Consider the following 26,303-nt stretch of genomic DNA (forward strand, 5'->3'; position numbering starts at 1 on the left):
TTAGGACTAAGTAAATATTCTCTTGCATTTTGGACACAGAGCTGCTTATTGCAATTACACAATTAAAGCAGCCTCACTTGGCAAAAAAATCTGCCATTAAATCTGTTCTGGAGGGCAGTCAGCATCTGGATACACTCATTTACAACAAACACAAGGCCTGTCTGAGCTCTTTACGCTGTCTGACACATTGATCAATTCTGTAAATGTAGTGGGGATTTAGGCCTGTGCTTCTCAGAGCCTCCATTTCCCTAAAATCACCAGAACAGACTGTTCTCCCTGTTGGGGGGGGGGCTACTAACTACACCTAATGAAACACAATGTCTCCATCGTGTGGTCATGTCTCTGAATAGACTTTGCACACTCCTACTGCTCTCTTTTAAGGGCTGTCTTCGTATTTCATGTGTTCGGCATAGGCAGGCTCTAAAGCGGACATCCACAAAAATGTAGTCTGTTCAGTTGACTATAATGATCTTTGAGTGTTCAATATGTTCTCCTCAAGGAAGGAACCTTTCAACACTGCCATTATGATCAAGGATTTAATGGAAGGTCTAAGTCGGCACTTTTCATGCCATACACTGATGCATTACTATGACTTGCATAGTAATGATAACTTACAAATAGGTTCAGTGGGTACAGTCATTCTGGTTCAACAAGGTTGCTAAGTAGATCACATGCAAAATGTTCCTTGTGAGAGAACTGCTTTAAAACATGTTTTTTAAAAAGGGTATTTCTTTTTTTTTTCTTTTAACAAGCTGTTAAATTTGGTTGAGAAAATATTTCTGGAAATTCCATAAACTGTGTGACTACTGTGAAATTCAACAATTTTTACCATTCTGCTTTAGGATAAGACCAATATGACTGCAGTGACGTGATAATACAGATAGCTAAATATGAAACCTGAGAAGAAATCATTAGAATAATTTACACGAGAGAAGACAGATAAAGTCACAGAGTGTATAAAAACATATATTCACTGTTTATTTAATGTTGGTTAACTTGATCGACAATGTTTGACCGTGAGCCACCATATATACACCAACAGAAAGCCATGAAAGCTCCTTTGTATGTTCATGTGGCAATTAAAATATACTGATAAAACAGATATACCCAATATTGGCAGCACTATGCATACATGTTCAAATGTGTAAATGGACTTGATGTAACTAAGCTCCTCCCAGTTGCTCATTAAGTGGTTCGGCACACTGACAGTTAGAACCAGGAACAGAAAAATAACACTAAGCAAAACAGCAACTATCAAAAGGAACACAAAGGACCTCTTCCCAAATGTGCACAATACAATTGAGGCCATTTTGTTTTACACTATGGTCATTGTTCAGCGCTGCTGGCTGGGAGACGTAAAGCTTTTCTGGAGAGGGAGGAGAACACTAGCATGCTGATGCATTAATGCACAGCATTAGTGCGGTGGACTCTCTTGTAGAGAGATACCATTGAGTAGATTATATTAGATTTTAACAATGGTGTTGACTACAACAGATTCAAATAGAATTGATCACTCTCTCTGTCTGACACAAGGACGGCCACCAGTGCGGTCCATGTGTATTCCTCAGTATATAAACTAGTCAGCAGCAACCTGGACTATGCGTCCAGAGTCCCTCTGAGAACAAACCCGACTATGTTGAGGATCCCACCTCCACAGCAGAACTGCCACTGAGCACAGAGTGTGAGTGTGTGTGTGTGTGTGCACGTGTGTGTGTTCGGGGGTGAGGATGTAATATGGGATGAGGGAGCCGCAGCAAGCAGAAAGACATTAGTGATATGTATGTGCTGTTTTGCTTTTTCAAATCAATCCGGTTTTGATGTGCTGATGAATGGGGTGCTATAAGTGGAATGGGACCTTTTAAAACCCTACATACCACTGTACTGTCTCTATGTGTATCAACAACATTGCCATTGATAACCTGTCACAGATTCCATAAGTTATACCGTACATACAGTACTATTTTCTTTAAAAAAAATTACTCTTAAAAGAATGAGCCTTTAATAACGCTGTTTTAGTAATCTGGAGATATCCTACTGCTCTCTTTTTACAAGCATTTTTATACAAAAAATATCATGGTAGATGGCAAAAATGGTAGATAGTCTACATTAAAGACTTCAGGGGGCAAATGAAACAAACTTCATTGTAATTTCCTTTTCTGAGTGTTTGCAAGGAATGGAAATGATCCTGAATACCTGATGAAAACGCTACATGCTACAAAATGCTGCAATCTCACCGTGGCAAATTCCCCCCTTTTACTGCCATTGATTCTAGGCTGCCATTACTGCAGCTGAGACAGAGGGCCTTTCCCAGGTCGGCTCATCAATCTGATTTGCACGCTGCAGTGTGCGTGTTTGTGTGTGTGTGTGTGTGCGTGTTGTGTGTGTGTGTGTGTGTGTGTGTGTGTGTGTGTGTGTGTGTGTGTGTGTGTGTGTGGTGCTGGACTGCAGTCTGACAGGCTGTTTGCCACTGGTCTCTTGACCACATAATCGATCTCTGTGGTTCAGCTTGGATGATGCAGAGTTGGGCTGGTGCAGTTGGCTAAAATGGAGCAGATTGGTTTAAGGCAGTGGTCACTTTCTTGATCTGGAGTTCTCTGAGTGTAGTGGTTCTGCACACTGGTTTAAAAAAAAAAAAGACAGCTGGGTGGGTGCAGCCTATGGGAAATCGGGCAGCTGCTTTAAGTGAGGGAGGGATCCTTTCGGGCAGAGGGTCACTGGTCACTTCGCTAGAAATCGACAAACACACATACATTCCATGTGCTGCTGGACTGACATAAAAACACAGGGGCCAGCTCAGTTCACTCCCCCCCCCCCACACTTATGCTGACACGCCTCTCACTCATTCCCTCACTCCATCTAGGAGTGTGACAGTTTTCTACTGAATGTGCAAACTTTTGTCACTCGTAATCACGATAAAGGAAAAATATATATATAACAGACAATATAGAAACAAAAAGAAAAAAAGAAACATGTGTGCAGTCCCTGATACAAACATCCAAAGCCTTCCCCTTCAACATGCACACAAACATACACACACTGCAAATATCATATCCTGGCTTTGGAGCACACTTTACATATCATAGCATGGTTGATGTGAGGAAAAATAACCTGTAGCAAGATGTTCTTATTGTTACTTATGTGCCAAACTGAAAAAAAGAGTTGTAACTTATTATGTTGCATATAATGATATCAAGTACATAAAATATGTTTAAATACTGTCAGTTCCATATGTTGTTTTAACAACAATTGCACAGGTATCTTTAAGTAGAGAAGCATTTGTCCACCCAAAGCTATTTGTAAAAAGACGTCCTAGAGCTGTTCTGACCTGTGCTTCACTTAAACCCATAACTTCTGGATTCACTCTGACTCACTTGCATGACACAGAAGTGCCATTTCTGACTTGAACCCTGGCTGACGGACTTGGGCCAGGCAAGAGGCATTTCATCTACCGATTCAGATTTGCTATGCAGTGTCGACTGTGTAAGGGCACTTGGATCTACAAAAATACTTTCAAACAACCTTATTTCCCTACCCAGCAATAACTGGATGACATGCTAGAGTGAGAAAGAGAGAGAACACATCCTGCAAATCTTTGGCTTGCCTCCTCCTCTCTCTCGTTGCCTGTTTTGCATAACATTACTCAGTGATAGAAAAATATGAGATTTAGATTGGGTGACTTTGGGATAAACAGCCTGAACATCCACTTTTCCATGAGATGCTATCCACAGAGACAGCCACTAATGTCCCACTCTGTTATCACTCTCTCTCCCTCCCTCTGTGTGTTTGTGTGTGTGTGTGTGTGTGTGTGATTGTGTTTCACGCCTATCAAAATGAAAACTGAGCAGGGCTGATCTGCATTAAGTGCTGAAGAAGAGGACGCGAGGACAGGGTCCCGTGGCTGGAGGGTGTCTCCCGTCTGTCCTAGTGTGGCGCTCCCTTCCCTTTCTCCCTTAGTTCCCCTCTTTCTATTAATATTCTCGCCACACGGCCTGGCTGTGAGAGCCTAAAGCCCCGGGCTTAAGACAGCTCGTCCTGTGGGCAGCCTGTGAAGAGGGCGAGGGGGGTGGGTGGTGGGGGGGGGGGGTTTAGAGGGGTGAGGGGATGGGTCAGAGGGACAGTCCTGTCAGAACAGCTTGGCCCAATCTGGATCGGCGTTTCACCAGCACATACTGTGTCCTCAGCGATGGCTCCCTGTCAATCATGTGCGTGGGACTTTCCCAAACGAGCGTAACTCACACATCAGCAGTTTGCAGTTTGAAAAAACAGAAACACCTCTCCACTGGTCGAACTCTTTTGGGTGGACAGCGGGCAGCCTCCTGATTCGTGAATCGGTTGGTGAGCGATGAGTGGTTTGATTGCAGCCAAAAATCCCAGGTGAATTAAGTACTGATACCAGACCAGCTCATTCACAAGTACCTGATATGCCGGCCATTTTTGCTGTTCCAAAGACATTCAATGCCTTCTAATTCTGTTCAGTCAACTTGATCTCTCTCCTTCATCTCCCTTCCTCTGTTGTCTTTCTGGACTTGATGGTATGTCTTTTCCAGTTGCTTGCGAGCTATTTATTCTGACTGAGGTTGTTCTGAACAAACACACTGGTAGATGTACTGAAGCAGCTACTTCCCTCACAAAACACAGTATGGACTACAGTTATATCAAAAGGTACATGGATTATTTAGCAATGATATGAAATTCTTTTTTTTTTTCCCCTCCACTCTTGCGGCACTTCTATCAAAGAAATGCTTGTGTCTGTTAAGAAAGTTCTTATATGCTTTGCCATGTTTCTTTTTTATGAGTTTGTCAGTCTGTTTCTCAAAACTGGTCAGTACTGGTCATCAAACCCTCTCAAAGCCTTAGAACCAAGTCTGACTGGATACCAGGAAAAACAACAACAAATAAACAACAAAATCCAAAGCACAACCATAACATGTAGTTAAAATGCATGTGGTACAAGTACAGCGCATAGTAATAATCAGCCACAAACAAAGCTGATGGACTTGTCCAGTTCTCCAAGCGGCAGAGTCTGGTTGTAGCCGTGTGGGACAGAGGAGCACGTTGAGGGGGAGGAGACAGCAGGCCTGCAGCCGTGCCCCCCTCCCTGGGAGGGGCGTCGGCACGGTGACTAGTGCTAAGCGCTAGGCAGCAGCCCGAAGGCGGTCCGGAGGCGCGCCAGAGACAGGGGGCTCAGACGTGCAGTGCCTGCAGGGCCTGCTGCTGGTGCTGCAGGATGCGGACGACGCGGCCGAGCGAGTCCGGCGTGGAGAAGGCCAGGTACTGGCAGCAGAGCCAGTCCTCCAGGCTGACGCCGCACACCGTGTCCAGCGAGCGCTCGGCGAACTTGATCATCATCAGCGTCCGCTTGAGGTCCAGCCAGTTCTGCAGCGTGGCCTGCCGATGGCCGGGGCCCGGCGAGGCGCTGAGCGCCTGGAAAAGGTCCTCGCGCGGCCCCCACAGCAGGCACTGCAGGCAGGCGCGCGCCTCCGCCATCTGGATGCGCTCCGACGGGTTGGCGTTGAGCAGCAGCGCGGCCAGGTGCTGGAGACCCTGCGAGTAGAGCGAGCGCACGGGCAGCGGCGGCAGGTCGGCCGTCGAGTACTCGCGCTCCTTCAGCTCGGGCGACTCCTCGAAGGGGTTGGCGCGGTGGAGCATCTCGTAGATGAGGATGCCTGTCTGGAACTCGTCGCACTTGCGGTACTGCGTGGCCGTGACGATCTCCGGCGCCAGGCGCGAGTGGTCGCGGATGGCGTCGGCCGCGGCGGCCGTCGCCTGGTGCTGGGCCAGTGCCGCGCCCTTCTGCTTGGCCTGGGCGAAGTTGCTGATGATGAGACGCGCCGGGCAGGCGTTGGCCAGGGCCCCCTGGCCCGCGTTGGCGCCCGTGCCCGCGCTGAAGGCGTTGTTGTTGTTGTTGGGCTCGCCGTTGGGCACGTCCAGGTTCCAGGGGTTGCCCGGCTGGCAGTGCACCAGCAGCAGGTTCTCCAGGCGCAGGTCACAGTGCGTCACGTGGAAGGGCTTCATGTGCTCCAGGCCCGAGCACAGCTGCAGCAGCAGCAGGCACACCTGCCGCTCGTACAGGTCCGGGCTGTGGGTGTGCCGCTCGCGGCCCTCCCGCACAAAGTCCGCCACCGTCTGGAAGGGCACCTCGCGCGTGATCACCACCACTCGGCTGCGCAGTTTCCCAGATGGACCGGCGGTAGCGGCGACAGCCTCGCCCTCCTGCCCGTTGTGTGCCACCGTGTCAGACGCCTCAGACGCCTCTTTGCTCGACCGCTTCTCCGCGACCTCTTTCCTCTTCTCCCTCTCTGGGCCGTTCTCCTTTTTGTGCGACTCCTTCTCTTTCCCCCCCTCCTCTTCCTCCTCTTCCTCTTCTTCTTCACTCTCACCTTCCTCCTCTTCCTCCCAGGGCAGCAGGCGGGAGGGCACATCGGCCACAAAATGGCCGCAGTCCTGCTGGATGTTGAAGTGGAGCGGCAGGCTCTGTCTCACCGCCAGGCTGTGGAAAAACTGCTGCTGGGTCTCCTTCACTTTACTCCTGCAGATCTAAAGGGAAGAGAGGAAGAGGCAGTGATCTCAACATTCACACTCACAGGAGTTAACTGCACTCGTGGGTAGGAACCTGCTCGCTATGAAAAACAGCATGTATTTCCTTTTCACTAAATTCATCAGGCAGTTACTACTGTGGGGACATTGGGAGAAGACATAAAAGCAGGCCATGTTTGTTTATTTTTTCAACAGTTTATATGCTCCATGCTTCTCCCCTCCAAACACTTTGATATCATGTGAGATTAGTTTTTATACAGATGGCCCTTAGACATGGGAATAAGCTGGAGTCTTTGCATAATTAAGAGTGCAGTCACTGTGTGGGTGACACAGGTGATTTGCAAGATGGAAGCCTGTGAGTTTGCTAATGGTGCTTCAGATGCTCACACAAACACAGTGTAAGTGAGTTATTTGGTGTGTTAGATCTCCCACGCCCCAATACACTTGAGTGGGTGGGAAAATGAGACACCAGTCTTAGTGGTTGATCACGCAAATGAACGGAGTAAAAGCAGGAAAACCCTCCAAAATATTTCACTTCATCAACTATGTAACAGTGTCCGTTTAAACACACACGCACACGCACACACACACACACACACACACAGAGAGGCTCCAGCGGCGATGGGCAGCCAGAGAGACCTCCGGGATGAGAGATGGCCTCCAGCGAGATGGTAATGACGGGGGAATAATGCTTTTTCATCTCTCCTCCTCTCTCATTCTGTCAGATGATGCAGTGCGCATTAGCGTTTACGCTATTGATCTCACAAATAACGCAGAGAGAGAGAGAGAGAGAGAGAGAGAGGATGGGGGATGGAGCGGCTCCAGCAGCAGGCAGGGCCCCAGCAGAATTGACTGGCTCCGGCTCGGCAGCGCTCTAACTCAGGCTGACAGGTTTCCCGGCCGCCCCCACTCTCCAGCACCGGCACACAGCCCCCATGCCTTTCATTCTGCCCACAACCCCCCCCCCCCCCCCCCCCCGCACTCCTGATCAAAGCGGTCGGGCAGCCACCTTATCTCCGGGCCTCTGCTCTCTCTCTCTCTCTCTCTCTCTCTCCCTTGCTCTCCCTCTGTGGTTCCTCTGGCTCTATCCCCTCACTAAAACACCAAAGGGAATCCTTCACTCCCACTGCCTGACAGGGAGAAATTGGGGTAAGGCCCTGCAGAGGGAGGATACCATTCAGATCAGAGAATACCGAGCTCACTCACACAGTGGCTCTGCTGCTTCGCACTGCATGACCTTTTGAATTCCGATGTCCGATGATGTCCACCCAACATAACACATCCCTCACAGCTATGCACACTGTTATTTTTTAATCACTTAACATTTAACAAAAACATTCTTTGACATGAGGTTATTCAACTATAAAGGCCTCCAAATTTTGAAGATAATGAGCCTTTGGAGGGAGGTAGGAGATGACCAGAGGCACCCAGTGCGAACGCCTGCTCGGCTGCTCCCGTGCCGTCCAGCTGTGCGTCTAGTGCAGCCGGCAGCAGCCAGTCTAGGCCTGAGTTGAGAGGTGTAATGGGGAGGAGGGGGGAACGTGTAATGAGAGACTGTGAGAACTCGCAGACCTTGTGAAAAGAAGCACCCTGTCGCTTCCAGGAGAAGTTGATGAAATTTTTTTACACCATTTCAGAACGGCGGAGGGAAGAAAAAAGAAGCTGAGGAGAGTTGTCTCTCCTCTAATTGGGGCTCAGAGAGAGAGAGAGAGGTAAACGGAAAAAATGAGCGAACGAGTCAGAGAGAGAGAGAGAGAGAGAGAGAGAGAGAGGGAGGGAGAGAGAGGAGTTAGAATTGTTGTTTATTTATCAGAGAGAAAAAACAAGCATCTCTCCTGAGCCCGTCTTTAATAGAGCAGTCGTTTTGAAGGGCGAGGTTTTCACCATGTGTAAATAATGTACTCTCTACTTCACTCCCTCAGTCGTCTGGTAACATGCCTCTGCTCCATCTCTCCTCTCCCTCTCACTTAGAGGCATACTAATGAAGCTCTCCGAGATGTCAGTCAACACAAACAAACAAACAAACAAACACTCAACTATAACGATACCTCCTACTGAGACAGTGACTAGATCAAAACAGCCAGAGATGATGAAATAGTGTCATCAGCAAGGACAATATTCCATCAAACAGCTAAATAAAAAACAACATTAACAACAACAACCAAAAAAAATATTTCACTTCATAATGCCTCAGTGCAGAGTGAAGAAATGCATCATCTCATCAAGACAGTGTTCCTTTGACTTCTCACTGCACCTTTGTGCTGTGACACTTTGTGTTTCGATCTGAACATGCACTATTTGCGAGGCTTGTGACCTAGAAAATATATCACTTTTTTTCAGTAGTGCGAAGAGGTATGAAAGTGATGAAAAGTAAAGCTTTTTTAGTGTGTCCCCTGAGATCTCCAGCTGACGCTTACAGAGGTAACGAAAGAGATTGAGAAGGAGGAAGAAAAGAAGAGAGAGAGAGAGAGAGAGAGAGAGGAACTTTCAGAGGACGTGTGTTGGCTCTCACCTTGATGGCATAGTTGACGAGTGGGTCTTTGGCGTAGGAGGCCGTGTAGTAGACGGCATCTCCGGCCTCGCAGCAGGGCTTGCCCGTGGTCAGCCTGAAGTGGGACCAGCTGTCTGTGCCGAAACGCACGTGGTCCTTCTGGCCGGCCATGAAGCGGTCTTCGCACTTGCCGGCCAGCTTGCGCAGCGTGTCCGTGTGCAGGCCGCGGATGCGGCCCACCACCTCCTCCCAGCTGTCCATGCCCTTGTAGAGAGCCTGCCTCTGAGGCTTGGCGCTGGCTGCCGCCCCGGCTCCGCTGGCGGGCACCCGGCCCGTGGTGCGAGCTCGGCCTGCCAGGGACTCGGCGCTGCGGCAGCCCCGCCACTCGCGGCCGGCCGTGGCACTGTTGGCGGTGGCGGCGCCAGTGGCCAGGCATGAGAGGCTGTTGGCGGGCCGGCCCTTGCCCACGATGGTGGGCCGCTCCAGCGAGTCGCCTGACTCGTGGTCCAGCGCACCGCGCGCCTCCGAGCTGAGTGAGGAGCTCTGGCTGGCCGTCTCCCAGGTGGAGTCCAGGTCGTAGAGCGGGTTGGCCACACTCAGGTTGGTGCCGCCAGGTTTGGCCTCGGCACGCGGCCGCAGTGGCATCACCTCCCTGGTGAGGTGGGCATCAGGCGCGGAGGTGCGCCCACCGGTGCCCTTCTTGGGGAGGGGAGGCGGCGTGTCCTTGACCGCTGACTCAGGGGCATCCGGGTCGACTGAGGCGAGTGTGTCGTCCGAGGCCTTGACGTTCCTGGGGTGCTTCAGAGGGATCATGTTGGCTCTGGACTGACCTGTAGGATCAAAGACAACACAAAGTCACTCTTACATCAAACTGAAACACAATGACAATAGGCCCTTTCGCACTGTAGGAACTTTTTGCAGTTCCTAGAACATACAGTTCCAAGAACCAAGTTTTTTTGCACATTCAGAAAGCATGGAACTGGGGATTAAAAAGTTCCTCTGACTTTTGAATACTGTAACTATTTGAGCTCCTACTTAGGGCTACGGCCTTTTCCCTGTGCATAGGAACCATGACTAATGTGTATGCCAAGACAGCAGAAGCCACATTTTAAAAAAAATCTCTGTAAAAATAATTCAACTTCTGTTCTAATTTGCATAACATACAAACTGCATGAGAAGGCTACAGACACTGACTCTTGTCATGAAAACGAATGTTTTCTGAACAGATGAGAATAAATGTTATTAACAATGTTGATTCTTTCTTTTTAAATGTTTCCTGATACCATGAGCCTCTAGATTGTCAATACACTTCAGTAGCTAGTAACTAAATAGCAATGCTATCTGTTTCTTTACTTAATTGTTCATGTAATAATTGGGCTTCTAATGTGTGTTAAGTCATCTCAGAGTTCCTAGTGTGTGTGAATGCAAACAGAAAAAAAGCCCTAGGAACTGTGTAGTTCTAGGGGTAGCCTCTCCAGCTAGTAGTTACAGTAGTAGAACTGTGTTCTTAGAACTGTTGTGTCCGAATGTGCCTAATAAGCAGCGACAGCGTCGACGCCTGAGAAAAGGTGGGCCCAGGTGTGATACTTGAATGCTCTGAGTTCCTGCTGCTTTGGATAAAAGCGTCAGCTTAATCCTACTTTAACTGTTTACTTTAACTTAACTTCACTATTGACAAACCACACCACAGCTCCCCGGGTAAAACAGTAGGCCCAGATGGCCCTTGTGGTGCCCATCTATGGCCGGTCTCTGGAGGGATGAACCAGACAAATCCCAGGGGGAGGTCTCCTGGGGAGGAGTCAGGACCTCCAGAGGGACAGCTGGAGAGAGGGCTGTCCAACCGCCCGTGTGAGGGTGAGATAAAAACTCAAATCTCATTTCTGGCCAACACCAGTGAGGCTTAAAGAGGCAAGCAAAGGGTGATTTTGCCTGACAGCTTTAGTTAATTCTGCCCTAATTTTGACGACCAAGCTAAAAATCACAAAAGTCTGTTCCATGTTAGAGAGAGGAAAAACAATAGTCAAGAGGAAGAAAATAGAAAGAATAATGACAATAGAAGTCTGAGAACTTCCCAGGACAGCTTGTGCATAAGATATGGGTTTAACTAATGTGAAAAAATAAACATGTACAGATATTCCAAGGCACTCGGTGTCTTCTACTAAAACATCTTTGAAATAAGATAGAAAAAAATATCAAAAGGGCCAGCTACATAAGATTGTAAGTTAGATATGAAGAATCCTGTTTCACGACCTGATAGCACTTAACATTGTCCACTTAAGCCACCATCAGCCCTCCAAAGACAGTGTAATCTCTACTCCTCTCCAGATGGGCTCCTGCCTCTAAGACTCTTAGGGCCATGATGTTATTTTTTCATCATGGAAACGACAGATCTCGTAATGAATGCCAGAAGAGGTTATTCTGGCCTTCCATTTTCGTAATGCTGAGTGTGTTGAGAAGATGTATAATAAAAAGTCTGTATAAGTAAAATCCAGAGCCCAAAGTATTTATTCTCCTCACCTTCCAAGTCTTACACAATCAAAAAGCTTTCTATTCACTAAATTAAGGATCCAAGTTTTGACCTCACCATAGTCGTAGACAAATACCGATCCCCATGTGTAAAGAATGCATACAAATCAAATCCTGGGGCAGTGCCTCGCTTAAAAATACCATTAATTATTGATTGATCACTGGCTGGGCTACATATTAATCAGAAACCAACCATGAGTGGAATATGGCACCTGGCACCATTAAAACACAATGAACAATGACATGGCAAAAACGGTGTTGATGAGACCTTGTACTGTTTTGTTTTAACTTCCAATCATATTTTAATGATCCTACACGGTTGGGTGACGAGGCCTCCATTGCCAATAACAAGCTGTTCTTAATTCCTTTCCTGGTTAAATAAAGCTTACAAAGAGTTTATCTTCTTTCCATCTAAACAAGTCTTCTTTGCACATGTGGCTGTTCAGGTGTTCCCTTGACTGACCCAAATAGATTGCTATTTCCTGGCACCTTTTCATGCATACTGGAACGTGAGCCAGGATTGCGACTTCTTGGTGAGTCTACCCCAGCCTCTATATACACCACACACACACACAGGTACACACAGGCACATATACACACACACAGGTACACACAGGCACACGCACACACACACACACACACACACACACACACACACACACACACACACACACACACACACACACGTCCCACTCTTACACTTAATTTGGGTCCCAATGCTGTCTCTTGGGACCTTAACATGCTTGACACTGCTAATAACAACCCACCCATACCAAACCAGAAGAGTCTGATTTATATTCACTATGCAAAAGAGTTTCAGCCTCTCTTCTGGTGGATCAGGATAGCCCTGAGGTCATAAGAAGAGTTCCATTTCTAAAGGGGCGTCATAAATGCCAAACAGGGTTGGCCTGGAGCATCCAAGTCAATGAGGGGTTCCAAGTGCTCTATTCCCACACACAACAGAATTACACATTTCTATGCCCGAGAAAAAAAAAAAAAACACCTACGCTGAAAGGGATGGAGAGAACATCATCAAGCTAATTTTTGCCACTTCACAATGTGAAAATTAAATATTGGGGAGGACTGACACTGTTTTAACAATCACCTCGTGTTGATGACTTCCTTGTTTTTTTTTCCCTCTCTCTCTCTCTCTCTGTGTGTGTGTGTGTGTGTGTGTGTGTGTGTGTGTGTTTGTGTGTGTGTGTGTGTGTGTGTGTGTCTGTGTGTGTGTGTGTGTGTAGATCTGTTGGCAGTAATCTTATTGGATCTTCAACACCGGTGCTGTGCCAACTAAAGGGCCAATGAGAGAAAGTGTAAGGTCAGAGTCACATGGGACAATCTCTTGACTGAATCCCTTCAATCTCCCTTCGATGGTCAGCAAGCTTGCTAAATTCCCCTCTCATCATAAAAGGTAACAGAAACACAATTCCAATCATACAACACTGACAAAGTAAAAGCCAGCCTTCTCCTCCACATAAACGTCTTTAACGTTGCTGTTAAAACTACCCATCAGAAACCCATGTCACCCTCTCTCAAAGGCTTAGGATTCCAGCACTACAAAACTCCTTGTGGCACTTTGAAAGCAGAGCAGAGGGGGAAGAAAGAAAACAAGACAGCTACATGATAAAGCATGACAGATCACCATTCCTTTGATCCCCCCATCCCACCCCACCCCACCCCACCCCGATTCTCACAGGTGTAGATTAGCAACAGGACAGCCAGCAAAAGTCAGCTTTACACTCACCTCTCCTCCCTGCTCACTGATCTCCTATCACAGCTCACCGTGCGCAGGATTAACATATGGCAAGCCTGATAGCACACTCCACTGACCTGAGTACAGCACTGCCAAGTGCCAACGCAGACAGCGCAGAGCAGAGAGATAAACAAGCAAGGCAAATCTACAGATAACATGCGAGAGTGAGACAGGGAGCGAGAGAGGGAGAGAGAGAGAGAGAGAGAGAGATAGAGAGATAGAGAGAGAAAAAAACCTACCTCTTTTGCTCTGTGCCTCCCCACTAAATGCTACAAAGTTCAGAGAAGTGGCGGTGGTGGCGGAAGCATGAGCAGCATCCTTGCTGCTAAGCGTGCTCAGCGAGCTCTTTTAAGATTTCCTGCTGCGCCACTCGCCACCAGGCAGGAGAGACCTGCTCACACTGTCTCCACACTCTCAAAGACCGACACAGAGTGAGAGAGAGAGAGTGTGAGAGAGAGGGAGAGGGAGGGAGGGAGTAGGAGGGAGAGAGGGAAAGGTAGCCAGCCATGCTCCCTCCTCTCTACTGACACTTCACAAAGGGGAGGGGTGCTAGAGTGTGTGTGTGTGTGTGTGTTTGTGTGTGTGTATATTGGCAGCAGAGCGACAGATAAAGACAATCAATACAGTTCCTTTTTTCGCTTTTATGAAGGATATTGTTGTTTGTAGCACCAAACAATAAAATCTCTATCAGAGCATTCAATAAGTTTTCCACTGTGCTGTCTGTAATAGTGAGTTGTAGTAAGTCAGGCGAAAGTGCATGTGCTTTGTGTGACAGAGTAGCAGAAGACAGGCTTTTGCAGAAATCGTGACACTGCATGCAACCATGATGGTGACTAGTTCTTTCTAATGTTGCTAATAGTTCTTTCATTAACCTCCAGAAATCAGTAGAGGAGCTGTTTTTTCACACCCGCACACAAAAACCTATAGACACACAAAAGCTCACAAATGGTCACCCCATTAAGAAGATCAAAGTGCCACACATGGCTCACACAGCAGGGCACACACACACACACGCACACACACACGAGCACACACACTCCTGGCTGCTCACAAAAGGCCCACCAAGGGGCTTAACACACATGTCATTAGGGAGCAATGAGAAAAGCCCTTTTCCAGAAGCTTCCCAGGGCCTGCAGGATGCATCAGAGCCCTGTCACTGCCAGCATCGTCCCCTGCCCAGGCTCTGACTGGGCCGTTAGTCACAGGGAAACTCAACTTCCTCCGCACATAGCTGAGGCAGCGGCAAACGGCTTGAGCACAGAGAGCTGAACAGAGAGAGGTCAGATGGAGAACAATGCATAATGACCGCAATCATACGGGTCAGAGGACACAGCGAGGGAAGAGAGTGAGAGAGAAAGAGAGGAAGAGAGAGAGAGAGAGAGAGGAGGTGGGGTGGATGATAAGGGTGGTAGTCTACACAACTAGGACTACAACTTGTACTGCCTGTGCTGTCGTCTCATTCATTTTAAACTTCAGAAACGTCATCCTTTTGAGCAAAATAACACAGTGAAGTGCAGCCAGAGATCCACATACATCTACATGGCTGAGTGGCTGTGAGGAGAATGATGGAAGGCCTATATTGTATTTTGAGTGACAAGGGCAAAATAAACAATACAAAATAATAAGTACAGAATATGCCTCCTATGCCACCCTATTTCAGGGATACATTCTCTTACATTTTCACCTGTCAAAGAGCTGAGCCCAAAAATGGTGAGCATCCTGACACATAAGTGAGGAAAAATTAATTTCACATATTCTTTTCTGTCAGATAAAACAGCATCACTAAGGTGTACTAATACAGTATGCATGAGAGTTACACTTTTCAGTGTAAAAAATACATCTCACATTTCCAAATTGACACATTCACTTCCTTACATATCATTTTTACCACAATTAGCTGTCTGCTGGGGAGGGGGAAACTGCCTCAAGAGTTCTTTGCGAGATAACTAGCATACTAGAGTTTCAGACTGAAAGCTCCTGATTTCTATTTCCATTGTAAAGACTATGCAAGTTTCATTAGTATGTGGAAACATGGGACATCATTAAGGAGGTATGGGGAGAGTCGCCAATGCCAACCCTCTCCCAAAATATGTCAGTTATGGAACAGCATGTAACTGGGTTAGAGGCGGTCATGTTTGTCCTAAAAACCAGGCAGCTTCACACTCAGTCACACAGCAAGGAATGTGGCGTGCAATTGCAATGTATGACTATAATCTTAATCACTTGCCAGCCAAGCTGTTATATTGATTTTAGTGATCTCAGTGGGCAGTGGGTCTGTGTGAGGCTAGAATGTCAATGTACTCTTTTGGCACAAAAGGATAGGAGAGGGCAGGGCAGCCAATTAGTAATTCTATTTCTATCTAGTTTCTCTTTCCTCTCATGAATAATGCCTCTGCTTTCACAGTAACTTTAGTGAGTCAGGTGCAGATCATCTCATTTGAACTCTGGACCTGTGGATCTGAGTCTGGGATGATGTTGGTGACTCAAGAAGAATATCACTTACATTGCTTAAATTGGACTGCCAAGTTTTTACTTAACTTGGTAATGACAAGAACTGATCACTTTGACTGGATTCACAACAACAATCATGAAATTATATTCATTCTCTATTGAAAACTACACGAGTAAGCAAATGACAGCAATAACATGGACTGTACGGGTGCAAACCAACAGTACAGAGGCACACTGGTTTCTCTACAATAGCAGGCGCAGGCCAGGGAGTGCACAACAGCATTGTGATTTTTCTTGTAGTCATGGTAACCCAACCCCTGACAGTTTCTGAAGAGGAACACTCAAGTTTTGATGAGACTGTGCAGGAGTTTTACAACTGTCACGACGACTACAAAAACTACTGATGCACATTCGAATAATACTATCTACTGAGACAGAGTGGAGCAAAGGCAGAAAGACAGTAACAAACAACAAGTCCAGCTTTTACTTGCGTATCCCTCCCTTTGTGGCTAAATTCTTTACGCCAGTTGGAAAATCCTGGCAGACCATGGAGACAGTGAGTGGGAGACCAGCGCTCCCAGCGTTCCCAGTGTGTGCTCTTACCCAGGTTGCTGTAGGTGGCGCTGCAAGAGCTGGAGGCGGGTGAGTACGAGTGACTGCCTTCCTCCTCCTGCTCCCCGAGGCTGGCACTGCCCTCGCTGGCTGACGCAAGGATGGGCCTGGCGCTCGAGGCGCAGGCCTCAGCCACCGACGACAACTCTAGCTTGGCCGGCAGGGAGGCAGCGGTGGGCATTTCGCTTTCGGCCGACTCCATCTGCGCTTGGCTGTAAGGGGGGAGGGGGGAGATGGTGGGGAGAGAGAGAGAGAAGGAGAAAATGCAGAGGAAAGGGAAATGAGTTGGGACCGTTAACACGACAAGCAATGGTCTACTGGTTAGCGCTTCGGACTTGTAACCGGAGGGTTGCCGGTTCGAACCCCGACCAGTAGGCACGGCTGAAGTGCCCTTGAGCAAGGCACCTACATTAACACCTGACTGCTCCCCGAGCGCCGCTGTTGTTGCAGGCAGCTCACTGTGCCGGGATTAGTGTGTGCTTCACCTCCGAGTGTGTTTCACTAATTCACAGATTGGGATAAATGCAGAAACCAAATTTCCCTTACGGGATCAAAAGAGTATATATACTTATACTTCAAAAAAAAAATCCTCGATGCTTAACACTGAAAAACAGAAAACGCTTAACACTGAAAAACTTAAAAGAACATTTAAGCAATGTAGTACCTTATTTTAGTGCCTATATTGAACAGGTTCAAGTGTGCACAAGTAAGTTTTGTGGAGATGTGCCAGACACCAAAGTGTTATTAGCACCTGTTTTATAAGATGCCAGTAGGAAAGTGTGTCAGTGTGTGTGTGTGGGTGAAAACCACAAAATGAACCATTTGTGTGTAATTTCCCACAAAAACATGCTCCACACAGACAATCACTGAACAAGACAAATAAATGCACATCACCTTTACAGTCACTGAAAAGTATTGGCACCCCTTTAGAAATGTTGGTTTTTAAGCAAAATACACACACTTTTGGAGTTTGTTTGAGAAAACAACACAAAATATCATCAAAATGCTGCAGGAAGTGAATACTGTCAAACTGACACGGCCAAAAGACTTGGCACCCTTCACAAAAAGTGTCTTTTGCACTGATAAAAGCACTTTTCATTGTCAAAATCCAGTGCTAAGGTTATGGGTAGTCAATCGTCAGCTGTGATAGCACTTCTGAGAAATATCAGTCCATTTCTAATGAACAAAACAGAATACTGAACCAAAATTATAGAACTAACTGGCAGTTACCTATTGTCACTCATTTATATGGTTTTGGTTCAGTATTCTGTTTTGTTCATGCTTATAAAACAGCAGTATGTTTGGATGAGGAAGAATAAAGCATACACTGTAATGTGCACCCTGTCTAAACTGATGCATGGCAATAGGTAGGTAGGTAGGTAGGTAGGTAGGTAGGTAGGTAGGTAGATAGATAGATAGATAGATACTTTATTGATCCCCAGGGGAAATTCAAGGTGATACTTTAGGCCTAAAGGGGTAGGGTAGAGTCATTCAAATATTTGGAAATCCTTGGAGAAAATATCATACTGTCCAAAGAAACCAATAGAAATGTACAGTAAAGTGACTAAACTTGAGTCTATTGTCCATTAGAAATGGACTGATATTTCTTAGGAATGTTCCCACAGCTGACGTCTGACTACCCATAACCTTAGCACTGGATTTTGACAATGAAAAGTGTGCTTTTATCAGTGCAAAAGACACTTTTTGTGAAGGGTGCCAAGACTTTTGATCGTGTCAGTTTAACAGTATTCACTTCCTGCAGCATTTTGGTGATATTTTGTGTTGGATTTGGGGAAATCAATTGTTGTTTCAGTTGTGTTGAGCTATTGAAATGGTCCTAGTTTGTTTGTTCTCTCAAACAAAGTCCAAAAGTTTGTGTATTTTGCTTAAAAAACAACATTTCTAAAAGGGTGGCAATACTTTCATCAGTGACTGTATATTAACTGAGAATTTCATAAAATAATACAATATTCCACCACTCGCAGAGCTCTCTGACGGGATGAGAATCTAATGGATAATGAATGGTACCTGGACCTGAGGCCCTCTGATGTCTTCAGATTGACTGCTGTGCTTTGTTCATAATGCAGTCACCCACTGGTTCATTCAATGATTTAGACATGAATCAAAAGATTCTTGCTGTGTGCGTTCTGCAACTATTATTTATGGAGGGCTTAAATTATGTATTCAGATCGCAGATGCAGATAATTCTATTAGAGAAACACATTGCTGCACAGCTGCAGCTAGAGAATTTCACCCGTCCAAACTATTGAGGGCCATCAATCAATGTGGCCCTAGGGGAAAGTACTCTCCTGCAATTATAGTGACTTAAATAGGAGCAAGCTACACAGGTATGACACATGGTAGAAGCAAATGTTCCCGTAAAGGGTATGATCAGGTCAGCAGGCCAGCATCTTCACATGACCCCAAACGAGGTGGTGCGAGAAGACAGCCTGGTTTGGCCACATTCTTACTGGACCTGATCGGTGCAAATGCAGAATCTTTGGTAATCCTACAGGTGCTGTAGGAGGACCTGCTGAGATATAAAACAGGCCACGTGACATAGGCCGAGAAATGTTCTCCATACAGCCTGTCACAACTGACCAACCTGATCACAACTACCGGTACTCATTTATCCCAATCCGTGAATTAGTGAAACACACACAGCACACAATGAACACATAGTGAGGTGAAGCACACACTAACCCTGAGCAGTAAGCTGCTTGCTACAGTGGCACTTGGGGAGCAGTGAGGGGTTAGGTGCTTTGCTCAAGGGCACTTCAGCCGTGGATGTGGGCATGGGAGAGCAGTGCTCAACCACTTCCCCCGCCCACATTTCACTACTGGGTCGGGGATCAACAGACAACCCTTCGGTTACAAGCCCAAAGCCCTAACCACCATGTCTGCCCCAGATGGCAAATCAGGATATGACAAAAATAACTTTTTACATCAGTAACAACACCTTGTCCTCCTAAATAAAACCAACTTTTACGTCTAACGTTTGGACCTCACAAACATTTACCCAACTATGACTATTTGTTTCACATGCAGTTGGCTGAAACTGTTCAGTGTCAAAAATCAATCAATCATGTCTAAGCTTCTGCAGCAAAGGAAGACATTTTCTGAGAGTTCTTTGGACACTTCCTGACAAAGCAACCAATTACATTTAAATGTAAGCGTGCACTTCTGGTTGACACGAAAGCATTAAAAATGGCCCGCAGCAGAAAACATGTGTGGTGTCTACATTTTGGTGGAGAGTGAGAGAGAGGAAGTGGGGTTTTGAGTAACAAAATATCCAAGAGCATTAAAGACAAATACAGTGAGAGATCATGGTGAGTATAATAACTATATACAGTGAGAGATCATGGTAAGTATAATAACCATAGCCGAGGGAATCAACAACAGTTGCTACATGAGAAAAAAAATAGCCAAAACCTAACATAGCTTTCAGTAGACCTCAGAAAAAGCCAAATGGGTTGGTGATGTTCACAAAAACAGCCAGAGAAAAACAAAACAAAAACAACGCAAAACACAAAAAGTTCTTCACTGTCACAGTATAGTATTTAATCAGATCAACAGGCTGCATTGTTAGGATGGTTCCACTGGTGATTTTTAACATATAATTTAGAACCTGTGGAACTTGCAGAAAGTTAGAGAATGCTGGAAAATATGGGGGTGGGGGCCATTCCATCCATTTGATCTACTTGTCTATGCTTCCAACCAGAAAAAAAACAAGCACAACTCCCACATCCAAGTTCTTGCTATGCTCACACTGGTACATATTACACAAAAAAATCTCAACTGCACAACTTCAACAAATGTAAGCTCCAGACACTGGATGAAAAACCAACACCTCCCCAACAAATACCTGAGCCCACTGCGAGCACAACACGACAGCTTTCGGTGTTAGGACTTGTTCAAACAGTCTGAACGTGCCTTGTACTTATTGCAATGTTATTGCCTTGTGTGCATACCTAAACGTATGTGCCCACAAACAATATAGAACACACAAGCATGTGCGCACATACACACACGCACACACAGTGAGACACTCCTCGCTAAGTCAACAGGACAGATGAAAGGTGTAAAGCGGAGCTTACCCTCTGTACTGGCTTACACAGTTCCCCATGAGAGCAAGTTTTGAGAGTAGCGGGTTGCGAGAAGTAGTCCTAGAGCAGGCACATTCTTCGAGGGTGAGGAATCCCTGGCTGCCTCAATGAGTGGGAGCTTTCCCTTTTTGCGTTAGGCTGGCTCTCTTTAACTCACTCAGCCTTTACTCTTCACAGCACTCACCTGTCTGAGGTGCTATTTGGCGTGGTGTCAATGAGCACGCCCATAATCAATCACTTGGCTCGTTCACAAGCTAAAGGCGGCTTAACCCCTCCTCTCCACCAAAGAAAACTAGACACTTTCCTGTCAACCCGTTGGCTACTGGTTTGCCAATCGAAACGCTTCTGTTGTGCTACTGGAGATGAGAGTCTGACGATGAATAAATGTCCTCTGACAGCTAAGAGCAAAAATGGGGAAGGACATTTGGGGCTTTCCCAAACACTATTCATTTAATGAGTATGATTTTATCACTCTAGGGATCAAAGGTTGTATGGTGAACATACTGCAGAGCTCCCATACCGCAGAGAACACAGGAAGTGCTTGCGACACCACAGGAAGTGGCTTATGTAGGTGGGGGAGATTGCAGGGTTGTCTATCCATCTACAAATGCAAGTCACATTACAGAATGTCAACAGGGCAAAGATCCTGTTGGCATGACAAGTTGGTTTTGTAATTTATGATTTGGTGGAGCAAAACAATTTCAATGGTCTGACAGAGTGTGAATCATAGGCTTGCCCTCTAACCAAACATAGTTATAAAAAAAAAATAATAACTTCACAATAGAGTATAGAAGAAAGTGAGACCAAGTCATATAATTTCAGGCTGAAGTTCAGACTGTGTGGAGGCACATACTGTACTTGAATGATCAGAACATCATGTACAGTAAATGTGTATCAATCATGTGAAGTGTAAATACAGCGCCAAGACATGACTCTCGAAACCTGTTTTTTTTTTTACTCTACTGTGAGAAATAATAACAATAACCACTTACAAGTGCAATTCCATTTACAGAAGTCTGTGACAGAGGATGGTGTGTGACTGTGTGTCATAAAAACATGCCCAATTACAATTCACTCCTGCATCACAGGGTAATTCATGGTAGACTACTAAACATGTGAAGGCAGAATAGTCGCAAAGCAAGAAAAAAAAGCATGCATTCCATTTATGCATTGAATGTGTTTGGGAGAACTTCAGTAATTTCACTGCTATTATGCAATCAATTACCCATGCTGAGCTGAGTGAAATGAATGAGGCCACTAGCACCTGACTGTTATTGAGAGCAGTGTTAATGAGAGGGGGCAGGTACCACCAGGCACAGGGACTTGCACAGCTTCTGAAGAGCCAGTTGGGCCAGTCTGAAGCTCATTTTGCTTCCCAGCTCATAAATAAGACACATCTCTCGAAGGGTTTCAGTGTCCCTAATTACCAACAGGATGGACTGTATTTACATTTGACACAGACAAATATGAGGTCCTGTAAGCACCAGTTAGCTCAACCTCTTGAGACCCTTGTGGGGATGTGACAAGGCAGCGAGCTGATCATTACCAGTGACCCTTGCTGCCATCTGCCATCTTGATTTATGGGTCTTATTATGTGATGGACAGGGGCGAGTGGTTAGCCAGGCTGCTCACTGATGTATGGCCCCCCTGACAGGGTCAAGAGGAACTCAGGCATGGTGGAAAGACACAAAAAAGCCTTCAGCTACTCAGCAGTGCTCTCAGAGACGAGCCTTCAGACTTGGAAGCTTGGTATAAGGTCCAGGCACATCCTCCATAGCTTTTCATAAAGAGCTCTAGTGATTACAGTGTGTTGATTGAACTTCTCAAAATGAGGATTCACTTCTGATCAAAGTTTATATTTTAAACAGTTCACTGAGGGGCATATCGCATTTGGCTAATTAATCAGCGCCACTCTGTCCTTAAGAAACAGGAGTTGTTACATTTTCCAGATTGAGCATAGTACTCCTGCTGGAGCACATATAATTAACTGAAAATGATGGATGGTTGCACTATGCAATTAATTAGACAAAGCCAGGGGCAAATATTGAAAGGCTGCTGTACTTCACAGAAGAGAATATAAGCACAGCACATTCAATTGGATTGCCCTGCATCAATTAAATATTAAGGTAGCTCTACACAGTAATGACAGCGCATTACATGTACTTAAAAGGTTACCTCAGAGAGCAGTGAGGGTCAGAGAATAGTGAAAAATACTGTGAGGGTAATGGAATTTTAGAGCCTATGAAAGAAGAGAGGAGAGAGAGAGAGAGAGAGAGACTAATTACCTCATAACTTTGCTGATAAGGAGACTTGCTCTGCTCTTTGGAGCTGGTTGTCCAGGGGACAAGGGTCTTATGACAGTGGCCTCTCCTGAAGCAGTCTCCCTGCATTCTTCAACACGTAATTCTCCCTCTCCATCACCCGTGGCACTGCTGTCTGGTTTGTATGTAAATATTATTGTGGGTTTCTGGTTGGGGTCATCCCCTTTGGCTTCAGCAAACCAGTGGTGGCGTTGCGTGGGAGGCGGAGGTAGCATGGTGATTACAGTTCCATCGAGGCCCACCAGTTTGCCTTTATCCTTCTCGCGCTCCACCTTCTCTCTCTGCTCATCTTCGTCCTTCCGCCGGCGGAAGAAGCTCTTGAAGGATATCCAGCGTTTGGGCTTGGCACTTTCAGATGATGGACGTCTGCCCTCTCCAACCCCTGGACTTATCTCTCCATCACTGGGACGAGAGGACCCTGCAGAGGGCTTTGTCCAGTTGCTGAAGTGCCTCTGGAGAAGGTTGGTGGCATGGTATGGAGAGGAGGTGGACCTGGGTGGAGGGAAAGGGGGATTTGCCTCTGCCTTAGGACTTGTTGGGGCCACAGCGGCAGATGCACTCTGGGACTTTGGCAAGTGTTTGGCTGGAGTCTCCTTCCTGGGTTTTGACAGGCATCCGTCTGTAGAGGAGAAAAGTGACTTGGGTCTGCTGAGCGTGTCCCTAGTGGCGTCAGGTGGGAGGGCATAGAGCTCCTCAGCACTGCAAGTTTTGCTCTGAGCAGACGGGGACTCTGGAGGGGACTGGGGTGGCTGTATCGAAGCCACTATCTGGGACAGCACAGTGCTCGCTTTCTCCCGCTGCCCTGTGCTGGTGCCAGATGATGACATAGTGTCAGTGTTGCTGTCTTTGCACGCCTCCCCACTGGGCTCACGACTCCGCCCTGGTGTGGCACAGCTGGGGCTGTTTGGGGGCAGCCTACCAGGCAGAGGAGAGGAGGCGCTAGTGGGAGGGATGAGAGATACAGGAGTGGTGGCTGGCGTGGTGTTGTGTTCGCTAGTGGTTCTGCAGTTCAAGTCCAGGGATTTTGGAGATGTTCCTAAGCCACCTGTTACATCCTCTGCAGTGAGCTTGTCTCCCGTGGGCTTGCTATTGGGAGACTTCTCATCGGGGGAGGCTTGGATGCTCTCAGATGAACCAATTTCCTCGTAGGTGTGACTGGTGACCCTGCCTCCAGCACCAGGTTTGGGCTGTGGCAGTTCACCACTGAGACCCAGGAAGCTCTTGTACACAGCCAAGTTGTCATAAGCACTGGGGTTGATAACAATGGGAACCTTTACAGCATTTTTTGAGCTGCGGGCATAAGTTGGCTCATCACGGATGATGATGGGGAATGGGGGCATTCCTGCATTGTTGTAACTGTTGAACTTGATCTCTGACAGATTTGGGGACTTCACTGGCACTGTGCGGGATGAAGATAGGCCTGCAATAGGTGAGGTGGGCGCAGATTTGTGGGTGCAGTGTCTAGGGGGTACAGAGGGCCCAGGAGCTCCTCCAGAGACCAGCTCGACCCTGGGGATCTTTTGTCGAGGGCTGGTGCTGGAGGTCCACACCTCTTGGTAGCGGATGTTTCCAGGTTTCTTGCGAGAAGTGCTGAGAGGAGCAGAGGAGTTTGCCGTTGATGGTGAAACTGGGGTTGTTGGAGTGTCTGGTGTCGCTGGGGAAAGTGGTGATACTGGGGACATTGGGGAACCTGCTGACAGTGACAAACTAATTGGGGAGCCGGGGTAAGGTGGTGGGCTCAAGGGAGTTGATAGTCCCTTGGGTTTGGGAGTGCTTTCTGGGGCATAGCCTTCTGTGCTTGCCATAGATGCAGACACATCTACCACAGTGTAAGGTTTACAAATGGGAGGCTTTTCAAGGTTCACTACTCTGTAAGGTTTAGCTTGTTCCTCTGTGGGACTAAAGCTAATCGTAATGGGCTGGCCAGGGTGAGCCTGAGGAAGAGCACCACCTTCCCGCTGGATTGCTTCTTGGTCCTCCAGTCGAATGGCAAGAACAGCTTTGTGGGTCTCATTGGCTTTTGGTGAAGTCAAGGCTCTGTGCTGAGGCTCTCTTTCTGCTGGAGCAGAACGAGTAAGCGCCTCTCGGGGGGCAGGCGAGTGTAGGCCGTTGCGAACACCAAAAGGGACACTGCTAGTGCTGGATGATGTACGTGAATCATCAGGCATAGAGGATGAGGATTCTGGGGAGGTGGTGGACTCGGAGTTTGACAAAAACCCACTGCCTTGCAAGTCATTTTGTCCATAGGGGAGGAGGCCAGGCCCCCCATTTGAGTCCATAGAGGGATAACCATTAAGGATTTCATCATAACTGTCATCGTAGTCCACAGCACATATGCGCTGCAGGGAGCGATTTCGGAGTGGCACAGTGTTCCATTTCTTTCCTGCAGCAAAGGGCACTGGAGACAAGGTTGCAGCACGGAAGTTTGCAAAACGCGGTTGACCTCTCATTCGGATCTCCATGGCTAGCAGCTCCTCGTCACTTTCATCCCAGCTCTCATGCTCATCATCACCATCACTGTCATCATCATCCTCATCTTCCTCATCATCATCATCCTCCCCCTCGCTTGAGAACTCTGGATAGCAAAAGCGTCCACCTTCAGTGCTTATGATCTCTGCACTGTCACTGAGAGATACCCGTTTGGCTTGGCCACTGCTGCTTCCCATTGCGAGGCACCCAGCAGCTGGCAGTCCCCTCTCCAGAGAGCGCCTGTATGAGCTGCTGATCCTGCCTAGGAAGTCGTCTTTTGAACTGGTGCTGGGTCCAGAGCCCAGACCAGCAATCTCCTTCAACACATCTGTGAGTCCATTGTTGTTGTTGTTGCCACTGGGAGTTCTGGGGCTGCAAGGACCATAGCCTTCAATTTCATCGCCACCGTTTTCGCCTTCATTGTTGTTTGGTCCACCAGGCCTTTGGTGATTTAGTCCATTACGGTTCCACACGGTGAATGCTGAGGTTTTGCCAGTGCCTGGGCCATCACCAGACCGCTGGTTTCCCTCAGAGTCCAGGCCTGTAGAGGAGCAGGGTAGCATCATTGTGGGCTTCACAGCAATCGTGGGCTTCTTGGCAACAGGTGGCCGGAACTGAGCTGAGCGTGCTGTGCCACCGCTCCGTTGGGAGCTGTTGGCAAGGTTGGCGTTGGGCCTGGTGGCTCCAGTTGGAGTGTGGCTCTGCTGAGTCTGGGCTCGTTCAGGGGGACCCTTCCTGGGGGCACCCTCGCTGAGGCGGTGCAGACTCTTGGGTTTAAAGCAGTTCTTGCACTCACCCGGTTTCCATACGTGCTCTGTAAAGGTGTTGCAGGCGGACATGGTTCTTGTCCTGGTGTGGCGCCTGAGGCTCAGTGGACTGGAAAGCCCTCCATGGGCCCAGAGGTGGGAGAATGGACTCTTCTACTAGACTGCTGCAGACACAGGGCAAGTCTTCAAGGTGTGACAACTCCTAACCTAGGACAAAAAAGAGAAGAAAAAGGGACATTTTAAATCATCCATTTAGTGGTAGCATTGATT

At 47.2% G+C, this 26,303-nt stretch overlaps 1 protein-coding gene across 7 annotated transcripts in view; it reads right to left on the minus strand.

Annotated features, from left to right (window-relative positions):
- Positions 1 to 953: 953 nt before the first annotated feature.
- The window catches only part of peak1 (pseudopodium-enriched atypical kinase 1), a 96,981-nt gene continuing 71,631 nt past the window's right edge, over positions 954 to 26,303 (minus strand). For all 7 annotated transcript variants that reach the window (XM_042109043.1, XM_042109044.1, XM_042109038.1 and 4 more), the window contains 4 exons: positions 22,762 to 26,240; positions 16,362 to 16,582; positions 9,050 to 9,858; positions 954 to 6,537 (listed from right to left, as the gene is read on the minus strand). In XM_042109043.1, coding sequence (XP_041964977.1) covers positions 5,185 to 6,537; positions 9,050 to 9,858; positions 16,362 to 16,582; positions 22,762 to 26,105 — 5,727 coding nt within the window. In that variant the 5' untranslated portion in view covers positions 26,106 to 26,240 and the 3' untranslated portion in view covers positions 954 to 5,184. The remainder of the gene's footprint in view (positions 6,538 to 9,049; positions 9,859 to 16,361; positions 16,583 to 22,761; positions 26,241 to 26,303) is intronic.

Source organism: Alosa sapidissima, chromosome 11 (genome assembly GCF_018492685.1).
Source record: "Alosa sapidissima isolate fAloSap1 chromosome 11, fAloSap1.pri, whole genome shotgun sequence".
Classification (NCBI taxonomy): Eukaryota; Metazoa; Chordata; class Actinopteri; order Clupeiformes; family Clupeidae; genus Alosa; species Alosa sapidissima.